The sequence below is a fragment of the Euwallacea fornicatus genome, chromosome 4 (assembly GCF_040115645.1).
Source record: "Euwallacea fornicatus isolate EFF26 chromosome 4, ASM4011564v1, whole genome shotgun sequence".
NCBI lineage: Eukaryota > Metazoa > Arthropoda > Insecta > Coleoptera > Curculionidae > Euwallacea > Euwallacea fornicatus.
The window spans coordinates 3,085,306-3,098,324 of record NC_089544.1 but is presented as its reverse complement, the minus strand read 5'-3'; the positions used below and the strand labels follow the sequence as shown (position 1 = coordinate 3,098,324).

The 13,019-nt window shown below is 38.7% G+C and overlaps 1 protein-coding gene across 3 annotated transcripts in view; it reads right to left on the bottom strand.

Moving 5' to 3' along the window:
* The window catches only part of wge (winged eye), a 64,107-nt gene that overhangs the window by 15,919 nt on the left and 35,169 nt on the right, over positions 1–13,019 (bottom strand). For all 3 annotated transcript variants that reach the window (XM_066281370.1, XM_066281372.1, XM_066281371.1), the window contains exons 4-6: positions 8,452–8,729; positions 8,020–8,221; positions 7,282–7,416 (exon numbers count right to left, since the gene is read on the bottom strand). In XM_066281370.1, coding sequence (XP_066137467.1) covers positions 7,282–7,416; positions 8,020–8,221; positions 8,452–8,729 — 615 coding nt within the window. The remainder of the gene's footprint in view (positions 1–7,281; positions 7,417–8,019; positions 8,222–8,451; positions 8,730–13,019) is intronic.

Here is a 13,019-nt window from a genome sequence, read left to right as displayed (position 1 = left end):
CAACCTCTTTAGGACTCGCCGGCACATTTATCTTTAGATCAATTCGAAGAAGTGCCCAGTGCACGGGACTAACACAGGAAAATGAAGATTAAAGTGGCGTGTTCTTTGTGTAAATTTATGTTTTTTATCTTTTTGGCGGACACAACAGGAGACCAAGAAAATATCCATTACGGCACCTGTCCAGCGCTCAAAACGATCAAACTATTTCGCGAAATGATGGGGAATTGAAATGATCTTGAAATGTAGAGGTGAAGAGGTGTAAATTCAATGCAACGAGGTACGAGTGATGCTATTTACGGTCACATCGAGAACTTGGCGGGTTCGGAATATATCAAAATCTATAATTAAATGTCCTACATTGTATATTGTTTAAATAATGTTATTCACAAATTTTTACCTGCACAGATGCGTGTGGGAAACGCGAAGTTGGATATGGACATCTAAGATGGTCTCTTTCACCTTACGAGCCTTTGAACAGTGTTATTATGAGAATAACCGTTATATTCAGACATCCCGCATTTTTGAACTGTTTCCGGACAATCTCTATATCTTTACGCATTTTGACGAACCTTTAATAAAAACAGGATAAAAAGCATTAAGTTTTTGCGTCATTCGTATGTGGCATCGTTCGAATCACATCTCTAGAATCTGAGGCCAAGAAAGACATGAACACACCCGGAATTACACGGAGTTTTTGCGGTCAGAATGTGGTCAGCTGGCAAGTAAGTTTCTGGAATATTTGGATATAATTAAAGCGCAGCGGCATCTTCGCATGGTTTGCCAATCTTGTCAGATTCTTTTTAAACGCCCTTCGTGTGTCCAATAACGAGGAAACTTAAAGCAGATAGTGTTGGACACAATTCGCAATGCAACAACACGTGGTTTTGCAAAAATTCGTCGCATGGGAGTGTCGCTTTTTATCAAAATACCGGGACTAAAAGCTGCACACGTTGCAGTGAAAAGTCAGTGGCGGACGTGTTTTCAAGCTTGACCTTTTACTTAGGCGTAGGTAATTAAGGTTATCTATGCTTGCTGAAAAAGAAACTACAATTTAAGTAAAATATGTGCATTCTCGTTGGTTTCACACTTCTCCGATGATGCGTCATTCCAATTAACTATCTGGCCATTACCAAAAGGCGTGCTGGCACTCATTTGACCTATGAACTTCTTAATTTTTAATGAAGTTTTGTTTCGCCTGTACAAAACCGACATAACCCTAACTTAAATACACAATTACCCTAAATAACGGACGATTTTTAGATTGCTGAACTGGATAATAGGGGATTTCTAGAATTAGGATATCTAAATAAGGGACCCTCTATTAACCGGACCCGAGCACTCTTCGTTTCATTAAGGTAACGAGAACGACTAAGCTCCACTCACATCAAAGGTAGTAACCCTCGATGGCCGTAATAAACGAAACAGTTTATAAAAGTGCCCAAAACAATTTATCCCTAATACGGACATTGAATATTCACCGATAAAATACAACATATACAGGATATTGGCAATTTAAATAAAAAAAGCGCCCATCAGTCCGAACCGAATCGGTTCTTCAGTCCGCATTGCCCCATATACACGTTTCGCTCCAACTTGCGAAATTAACCACCTGAATTGCTCCAATGGGACGTTTTAAGGAAATTTCTGTCTTCGAAATTAATATAGATTATTATCGGCTATCAAGCCGTTAATAATTCAGATGATAAATTCGCTTGATACCTAGTTTTAATGGGCTTGCTTAATCTTATTATAAAATAAAACCACCTGCCCTTTAAGAAGAAAACACACCAATCGGTAGTTTATTTGGATATATGTAATTTATGGTCTGTAAAAACGTAAATTTGAACCACAGCACTACCACTAGACCTAACTGAAATTTACGGCGAATGTGAATATTTTAATATCGTTTTTCTTTAAGAGACGCTTGTGATTGTATCGAAGTCAATAAATTAATAAGCATTAACAATGGACGTTCTAGTAACATTCAAAGAGAGAGAAAAGAGGCGAAATGTTTTTACGACAGATTCACTTCAGACCCGTCACATCACAGACGGTCATTTGAAAGTATCTAGAACAGCGGAGGGTTGTAAAATTCAGTGATCTTTATTCAAATAACATTCATCTGCATTACAAATGTTCAAATAAGCCGAAATATCTACTTAACATCGGCTACCCGATGAGACTACGTAGGTGGGCTTAGCGGAGGGCTATAAAACTAGAAGTGACAAGTAAAAGTAGAGGGATTTGGGCGCCTCTACGTTTTATTAAGACTTATTTGCATAAGGAACATTAAAGCGTACAGCATACGTTACCTACGAACTAATGAATCGGAATTATAGAGCGTGTTTCTAGCTACGCGTCATAATTAGTATCGTTAGTATGGAACACGCAAGAACCATTCCCAAACGATAAATAATAATAACGCTACAGCGGTGTATATTAAGGCAAGTCTTAACCTTGAATTAAAGTAAAACGTCGGTAACACGAATTTGTATAATAATGCAGGTCTGCACTTTATAAACATAAAGGTTACCATAAATAACCCGGTCTGGCATGTCAATTTGCATTGCATAAAATGGAATCGGGAGAGAGACGTTGAAAAGTAGTTTTTAATTTCAGGAGAACAGAAAAATTGCATTTAAAAGTGAAACTTACTCAAAGATTTATCCACATGTGGGTAAATTGAAATCGCAAGGAATTCTTGAATTTACGTTAGAGAATACATATTGAGTATAGAGTACAGGGTTTTGGAGTGTTTCGACGGGAAAATCCCATTTCCTGGCTAGATAGGGAAAAACTAGCATACATGTCAAGAGCTCGATTTTTGTGAAAATATTAATGGCGAAAACCGTATTTGAATATTTTTACCGTCCACGATGCTATAGAGCGTTTTCAGATTTCGGCCAATTATAAAATTCCTCATGACTTTTTTGTTTAGGACCATATTGAAGTAAAATAAAAACATTCTTAAAGCATTTTGTCGATGTAATTCCAATGGCGTGCTTAGTTTTTTGCTACAGCGAACCATTTTATTCAGAACCGACATAACTTTTTTATTTTAAATAAAAATCAGTCAGATATATGCCCATTTTACATCATTTCCAAATATATATGTATGTATATAGTTATTTTTAAAAATATAACTGAAATACTAGACTTTTTGTGTTTATATTACAGTTGGTTTTGGCATCAGCTCTCCAAGTAACATTATTTATTTTATATTTTAATTTTTGCGTCAAAGTTTTTATTGTTTAGTGTTGATTCGGTGCCTATTTTTCAAGTAAAAAAGAGAGATAACTATGAAATATATGTCATAATAAAAGGTTTTATATTGTCAAAGGAAAACAAATAAGCAGCCTGCTTAATTGAAAAATAATTTACAGAATTGTGGAAGCTTCAAAAAATGTAGACCACAATGCTACAATTTAAATGAAGATAACGAAATTAAGTAGTTAAATGTCACTGGAGGAGTTTTAGGAGGTTCAAATATATCGGTTAATTTTCAGAATAACTATAGACATACTTACATAGTTGAAAATGGTTTAAAATGAAAATTTTTTGAAGGCATAGCTGTCCGTGATTTTCATTTAAAATAAAAAAATTATCTCGATTTTTCACAAAACGGTACGCTGTAATAAAAAACTACGCACGCCATTGGGATCACACAAAAAAGTGCCTAAAAATGTTTTTGTTTGACTTCAATATTGTCTTCAACCAAAAAATTATGAGAAATTTTGGAAATGACCGAAATTTGAAAAGCGCCCTCTAGCGCCGCGGACTGTAAAACTGTTGAAATACAGTTTCCGCCATTAATAGTTCCTCAAAAATCGAGCTATTCACATGTATACTAGTTTTTCTTCATCTAGCGAGGAAATGTAATTTTCCTATCAAAACACTCTGTAAAACTAGTGCAACTATACTGCTTGTACAGAAAATAATAAATAAAAACAGGAAGCGAACATAGACGAGAAGGGAAAAAAAGGGTAAATCGAAAGAATCATATTTGAGAACAAACTTGAGTCTTTCGATTTATTAGTCATCTAAATTTAATCTCTTTTTTTATATTGGCCTTCGGAAAGCCCTGAATTTTATCCGAACGTTGCTCGGACCTTTTTTCAACGGGGAATTTAGTACTAAAAATATAAAACAAATTGTTCCAAACGACTATTATTTATATAATAGACGCTCATATCCTGATAAGATGTCGCACGCAACAAGCGACGAAATACAAAATTAAACAACGTCGAAATGTTGATCAAAAAAGATACGCGATTCGGTTCGGTTTTAATCAGCCAACTATGGAAATCAAATCTTCGGATTTTAGTTGTATAGAGCACACAAAAACATCAACCCAGCGAGATAAGGGACAACATCGATCGACAACCTGATATGGGTAATTCTGGTATGTGACTCATACATATCATATTTACATTCAGCCGAATTAAGTTTGGGCTTATTCCAAATTCCGGAACTGTGCTATGACGATGTGTCGTCCATTAATGATTGAGTTTATAGCAGTGTAACGATAAATTAAAAATATTGTTAGATTAGATCAAGTTCGAAAGTAGAGCGTGCACGACGGCCGATCACGCCGCCACTATTTGCGTACAACAACCCATTCCACGGTGGAAATTTAGCTCAGTCTCGTTTCTTACATTGAAGTTTCAGTTATTGAGTGCTTCCTTGTGACTACAACGCCGAATTCTTAAATTTTCCAAACTTAAACATCACTGGTGCCAAGAAGTTGAATTTACACGCTCCCATTTATTTATAAACTAAAACGAATTTATTAGAAAGCCATTAGTTTTAGGCTAAGACAGATGAATGCGGCTCATTGCACATTTCGAGACTTTCGATTGTGCCTTTTTTTCGCTTCTCTTTTTCTGTTTTGATATCTTTGTTTCTTTTTCGTGAGTTCTGCGTATTTTATTATTCTCACGGGTCTGTGTTACCGTAATGAATTTGGGCCTTGGTTTCAATGACCCATAAGTATCTAGTGATTTGAAAGGTTAGTTTGGTCTTCGAGAAATCGGACCAATTGACGTTACGTAGTGTGAAGGAGGGACATAAAAATAAACGGTCGGGAGTGCGTCCCAGTTCCTTCCCAAGGGGCCCGTGTTTTGTTTGGACTTTGACTGAAACGAGTAGATTCGGAGATTAAACTTAAGGTGCGTTGGATAGGTGGGAATACAATCGATCCACCTCATCACAGAGTACCGAAGGACTAGCCGCTTCCTTATCACTAAATGCGTAGTCGAAAGGGTACTAAGGTAAGATTCAGCCAAAGACCTTGCAGTCATTGTCCGACGTGACTTTCCCGGCGATCATCGAGTCTGCATAATACACTAATCAAAACAATTAGGGGATATTATCTTATTTATGAATATAACTTTTATTCAATTCCATTCGCCTATTTCCTTTAGGATAATAATAATTTTACAGGACCGAACAGGAAAATAATGCATGCGGTAGGTCTCTGTAGGTTTTAACTCGAATTCTCATAAAAACTACAAAAGCGCATTGAAGCGCTACTTAGGTGTCAGAGGAATGTTTGTACTCAGGAATAAGTGGTGTGCAATTTTTTTATTTTATTATTGCTACAATGAACGAGCAACATGATTTGATGGAATGCGAGGCATGACGAGCCACAGGGCAGCTCGTAGCTGGACGAACGCAGACGCATGTTGTCCAAGTGTTTAATGTTAGCCAAAGTGTAGTTTTCAAATTGTGAAGCCGATTTCTTGAAACAGGAAGTATTAGAAGAAGACCAGGAGAAGGTCGGCCATCAACAACAACGCCCAGGGAAGACCTATTTCTTAAATTGTTCGCGAAAAGAAACCGCAACGTCAATGCAACTTTTCTACAAAGCGAGCGAGCCTATAGTACTCCACTCAAACCATAAGAAATATACTCCACAATGTCCGATTGTATGTCCGAAAACCAATTGTATGTTCCACTGACTGTGGTACACAAAAGAGCAAGAAGAGCATGAGTTGAGCTTCATCGAAATTGGACCTGTAATAACTGGGGTCGGGTACTCTTCAGTGACGAGCCTAGGTTCACTTTAGAACCTGATAGTCGACGTGTTCTGATTTGGCGTAAATGCGGAACACGAAACAATCATCAGTTTATCAGAGAACGATCTCACTTTGAAGGTGGCGGTATCATGGTATGGGCTGGTCTTAGTTTTAGCGGGCATACAGATCTTTATTTGATCGATAACGGTCCCTTAAACGCCAACAGGGACCTTAATGAAATTCATCAACCTATTATAATGCCACATACTAGAGCAATAGGTAATCAATTCATATTTATGGACGATAATGCTCGTCCACATCGCGCTAAAATCGTAAACAACTGGTTTTGGATGAAACGAACATTGAGAGAACGATATGGCCTGCCAATTCTCCGGATGGAAATCCACTTGAGCGTGCTTGGAATACTTTGGGAAGACGTGTCGCAAGCAGAAATTTATCACCTCGAACTATTCCAGATCTTCGAAATGCCCTAATTGAAGAATGGAATGGAATTCCCTCAAGACGTCTTTGATGACTTGATCGAATCAATGCCGTCACGATGCGAAGCCTTTTTAGCACCAAGGAGTCATACAGATTATTAATAATTCATTTTTGTACCAAATTAATAAACCACGAATTCAAATTACATTAGATAACCATCGTCTTTTAATTTAAAAATTTGCACAATTTTAAACAGGACTGTCACAATTGATCAAATTAACTTTAAACGACAAGAAGTGCTTTATTTAATCAATAAAAAAAAACTTCAAACTACAAATATAATTTGTTTTGATACATTTCATGCGGCACAAAACGCTTTTAAGACAATATTTTGAAATATCCCGTAATTGTTTTGACCAGTGTACAAAGACACTTGTTTAATTTACTCCACGAACGGAGGGGCTGCACGCCTGCCGGAAGCGGGACCAACATGTAAAATATTATGATTCATCTCCAATAACAATTTCCTTCGAGGAATAGGTATTTGCTGCGCCGCTGAAGATAAGGACCCGTGTTTGTACAGAACTTAAACGTTCCTGCCATTAGTTATTCCGAACGGTTAAGATTGTCAAGGCGGAATTTGGCTCGGAGATTGATTGCAGGCGATCGGTTAGTTTCTATGTGATCATGTTGGTAAACTGTGACAAATCGATTGAAGCCGTAAACTCGTGATAACGATTCCGACCAGAAATACTTAGTACCTTCCTAAATTTACAATTTTGCCATGAAATGACGAGAGAGAAACCCACAAGAAGAAACTTACCAATTTCCTTGATTTGAGCGCCGCCTCCTGTATTGACAGTAGCCAGGAGGCCCGCAGGGGGCAAGGAGGGGGACGCCACCACTTCGTGCTGCACCCTTTGTCTGGCTACGGCGATGCCGACGGGGATTTGGGCTCCTGCAAGAAATTTAAGGGGTGAACTAGTGGTTGGGGGACCTCCTCGTCAGGAATAAGGAAAGTTTGAGTGCGAAGATGTGATTTTTCAACGAGGTGACCGGAAATTGTCGTTAGTCACAGTCGTACTCAGAAAAACTTTTGAAACTATCTCGGAAACGGAAAAACATTCGACACGTCGCGAATCTTGACCTGCGTTTTTGCCTTCTTGACTTCCCATCATTGTGTTTCTTTTATAGACGGTCGCTGCGCCGGTCCTAAGCAAACTCCCTTAGCTATGCCAGACGAGCTTATTTATACAACAAATATTATTCCAGATAAAATATTCTAAAACGCACGAAGCCGGATACATGTACCTACATCAGAAACCGCTCGGGCTTTATCGATAATGAGAGAGGTTTCCTGTTGATTGCAGAAGACAAAACGCCTTAGGTTGAGCTTTAATTTATAGCAAACTGTCACTGGAAGTTAAACACAGATTTATCTGGCAAATGGTCTATTAGTTACTTGTATTTTTCCTTTCCGGGAAATAATTTAACTAATTGGACTTATTCTCGAAAGACACAAGTAGAAATACACATAATAAGATAGGAATGTGTGACTTACCAGTGCCATGGATGATGGTGCCTCCAATGTTTGCGCCAGCCTCGCCGCCGTGTTTCTGCGTTGGAGAGGTGACCTCCAGCTTGATCATGGGTGAACCGCTGGTGGTAATTTCCGCCACTTGGCACGGTGTACCCGGCTCCTTCTTCACATTCACTCCTGTCCATTCTATAGGGTTGGTTCTGGAGCAGCCTGTTGCTGATATCTGTATTTGCGAAACCGATAAGAGAAGTTCGCGTTAGTCAATGACAACCCGCATGGAAAACCTGTTTAGTAATCGCGTAATTATTAATATCAATAACGTTGATAATTGGGAAACGAAGAAGGTTAATTGATGTTCCAATTGGACGAAAAATAAATCAAGTTATTAATCGAGCGATTTGGGACAGACATTTTCTAGAATCAAAATTTTGATTTTGTGGCACGATCGCTCACCTCTTGAATTTTTCTCAACGTCGAATCCGAGCAATGGCACTGTGACTTCTGCGACCTCTGGACGGAGCAACATTTTTCGTCGCATTTTTTCTCGGTTATCTGCACCTTCTTAGGACTGGAAGGGAAATCGGGAGCAGACTGCTGAATTATTATGTTATTCGAATAACCTTTTGTCAACAATTCCAACTGGGCCACTGGAATCGGCGAGTACGGCGACCCGGGAGGCGGCGTAGACGCTCCAAAGGTGTAACCCGTGGCCGAAAACAACGAATCTGAAACTGGAAATTAACATGTGATCGATCTAATGTCGCTTAGAGAAAGTGTTGACTTATTGCAAAGAATTGTTAAGAAAAAATTAGGTTTTTCTGGACGACCGGGGTGTATGGGAGCCGTAAGTTATAGCGCCTAATTTGCCAAACTATAACGCATCCCATTTTTTCTAGATCGATGGGCGGTGCTGCCCACTGTCCAGTCGAGTTGCGGCTACTAAATGGATGGCAATAAGTCTCGGGCGAAATTTGGGGTCTGTAGGTCGTTGCAGTATTGTTTTTAGCTTTATTATTTCAGGCTAAAAAAATGTAGACACAGTTTTCTCCGCTAAATATAAATAAAAGATAGGCATAAGTCTGTGCAACAAGAGTCAACACATTTTTATATTTCCTTTGGCAAACGTGACCATGAATAAAATATTATCTAACAGAGGTCAGGATTCCAAGAAAACATCTCGTCTCTCTTTCTCCCGCTCTTTTTCGTTTTATTTTTAAACTTGATAGATGTAGTGTCTTTGATATAAACACTGCTCTAAATTATATCCGATCCTTATTTGTGGCAGTTTAAACAGTTTTACGAGGACGACCCGCGACTTCGTTCTTACTAGTGATTATCTTATGAATATACTGCCCTGTTAAAAAGTATTTTTGGGACTGCCGCTCTAAACTTATTTAGTTTTATAAGCTTCGATTGAGCCAAGTTACATTCACTTAAATCTCCTAATTTATACCCCTGAAAATATCATAAATGCCTGCGTATCTATCTACGGCAAGCATAATCCGAGGCCTATTTAGCGGGGGGATATTCTGGTACTTTAATGGTTCCCGGTGCCGAAAAAATCAACAAAGTAAATTTGCACTCGTCATCGAGCTCTCTCTGTGATTTTCCCGCAGCTTTTATGTTCTGTTTGTTTGCTCAGTTGATGCCTTAAATCTGTATTGAAGGTAAACTCGGCGTTTAATTTATTTACCTTTAGGAAAAGGTGAATATATTACAGAATGGAGCAGAGGCAGCGCGGCGTGGGTAGATTACGTTTGCTGGGGGCGTTTTTAAGAAGATCTTTTACCTTTTGTACTTTGATGTAAGGAACGACTAATGGGACGACAATAGAATAATTTTTGGTAGATTGAAAATCGACCTTATTAAAGTCTGAAAGTTACACGAAATGGGGACCAGACCTAGAGTCAGGGCAGAGTTCTTTGGGACAGTGGCGAATGTTAACCCTATCACTTTACTTTCAACCCTTCTTCAACTCGAACAGAAACTCTTCTCTTGCACGTCGCCGCAGGATGGCCGAGGGGCGATACCATCGCTGAGGGTTCCCTCTTACTCTTCTACACATTATTCGATACATATTCGGTCGAGCGGAACCGGCACCCGCTTTGCTATATTCCATTGAGCCAGATGCGACATCGAAATGGGTATTTTTTTGTACGGGCCTGTACAACGTACTTATGCGGTACAGATATGTGTTGCACCAATGTGTCTTGAGACAACAGATCTTGTAATTTGAATTTGGAATTTTCACCGTTTACGCCGGAGTATTTCATTTGCGGTTTTGGCGGTTAAGACAATCATCCCCGACGCGAAGAAGAAGATGCAGATGGAGGTGAAAGTCTCCAGTTATTCACATCGCAGAACGTAATTTCCCATTAACTAAAACCCATTAAAACTTAATGTCATTTCACTTCCTCTCCATATAACCGGACGGTTTTACTACAAACCCGTAGTAAATTAATGCGGAGTGTGGTCCATCTTCAAAGTAAGCCCCTATTGATTAATATATGGTGGCGGCTCCCCGAGGGGCCATTTCCATAATGACAAATCTGCACCTTCTAAAAGTGCTAACAAAAAAGAAAAAATTCTTCAGCTTCCTCGCTTTTAACACAATAGAGAAAACGCTATCTAAAAACCTTCAAACCTTTGAACCAAGTGAAACTTTTTCAGTGTAAACAGCTGTACAGTTTTAATGGCAAAACCGCGTACTTTGCACAGTAGCCGATGTTTCCTGTCCGTTCCGCGTTGTGCCCGCGCTTAATTGAACTGCAAATTCCGTTTTCATAAATAATAATTTTTCGAGCAACAACATGCGATACAGCCGAAATGCTTTATTGTGACGACGGGGAGCCGGCAAACGCCAGAAGAAGAGTTATTTAACGACCCACTAGCACGCTAATTCCGCTTATTACATCAGCCCGATGGGTTTAATGCTTTGTCAAGGTTACCATCGCGAAAATTATTATCATTATCATCCACATCTTTCGCGTTTCCTCAAACCGTTATTGCTGTTGGCGTGATTTTTCGGTTGTATGAGCTCTGCGATCAACTGGAGAATTGGCAGAGGCAGCTTTACAAAATGTAAAAAGACTGGGTTTTAGGAACAGACTCAGCGGCGGACTCAGACAAAGGCTCTAGGATCTGAATTATAACCCCTCCCCTCCCCACACCTCCTCATCGGAAGTTATTCTATTTCATGAATTTTACAAGTGTGAAATTTGACCGAACTTTATATGCGGTGTGACTCATAAAGTCCGCATCATATGGGAAATTCTTTCACCTATCAATGTGGGTAGATTTCGACTTTGCCTCTGAGTTGCGCTCCAGAAATGACGAGAAATTACATATAAATCGAAAAACAAATCACTCTCTATAACCGCCAAATTGCGTTTGTTTTTTTTGAAAAATATTCAAAATGTACGTTCTTTTTCAAAATTTTGAATAATCACAAATGAAACAGTTTCGCAGTTTCTTATTTTCTTCCCATGTGTCAATTTGCAAGTTTTTTCGGACGACTTTGATTTATTTAAATTTTTTGGTATTCCTGCACTTTCGAAGTGTTCAAATCGGTTGTCAACCTTTTAAGAAAAATTCTAGTATATCAAGATACTTGAATGAGTATTCATTAGCTAGAGGTGTAATTCACCTTTCGAAAGAAAATGTAAAACGCTACGTATGCCTTGATGCAAAGTTGATCTACATGGTTTATGAAGAAAATGTCCGGGTTGCCTTATACCGGCATTTTTATAGAGTTTATTAATACCAAATTAGATATAAACAAATACAAGTATAAAATGGCTACATTTTGTATTACATGGCTATTGTGTAAACTTTTCCAAATAGATATCATTTATGGGCCAAACCGAACTTCAAAGGAAAGTTATGCGAGAAAGCTGAAAATTCGCACACAGACACAAAAAAAATAAACTGAGAAACTCTTTCCTTTGAGATTTTTCAAAATTTTGAGAATTAATGGTATGTTTTGATTTTAAAAAAATGCAATTTGACAATTAAAGATAGTAATTTATTTTTCGATTTATACGTCATTCCTCGCCATCTTTTCTAAAGCCCAACCCGAAGGCAAAGCCAAAATTTATCGAAATCCATAGGTAAAAAAAACTCCTGTATGATGAGGACTTTATGGGCCACATCGTATTTGTATTAATCTGTACTCTCTTATGTTCGACTACCAACGAGGGGCATCGAGGGTTACCTTGGTATAAGTGCCCTCTTCTCCACACCCCACCTAAAACTTCTCTTGAATCCGCAGCTGAACAAAATTAGTATTGAGGCGAATTAGCACATGATGTGAGCAGATGCGGGCGGATATGCGGGCGGTCTCAACGATTTCAAATGAAATTCTATTGAATATCAATAATTTCCCGATTCGAGCATTAGCTGGGCTTTCCCCTATAGCAAAAATCATTAAAATATTCACGAGGCAAATGCGATAATGTAAACCGGGCCTGTGTTTCCTCTATCGACAACAAAATCTGAGGTTCAGCATTGCCCGTTTCGACCGCAGGGCCGGCTTAAGAGGACTACGAAGATCGCATCAAACTATTAAGCTACGGTAAAGAACTCGAAGGAACAGTTAAGAAACGGCGTTGAATGCAAAGAATAGTTTCTGGCCGTACTTTGAGCCACAAAGGGTAACCGCATTTGAAAGTGATACTTGTACCAGCTCTGGATGCAGTCACTCAACTTTTTCACGCGGCCCCGTAGGCGGACAGTTCGAATATTTAAGGACAACGTTCACAATAATCTTAAAGTTAACAAACTTCCCGTGAAGGCTTAAAACCGCCCCCAACAGCGATTGACTTCCGTTTTGATTAGTCTGCATGTAAATACTTGCAAATACTAAAACTATGCATAATTTCGAACGATAAAATGCAACATCAGTTTCTGGAGTCGTCCAATAAATTATCACTTGGCTAAACTATGGAGGCTCCTAAATAATTTCGATGCATTTCAATACTGCGCTCTCATTTCTCGGGCCTCGGGGGACCCAATTTTCCTAA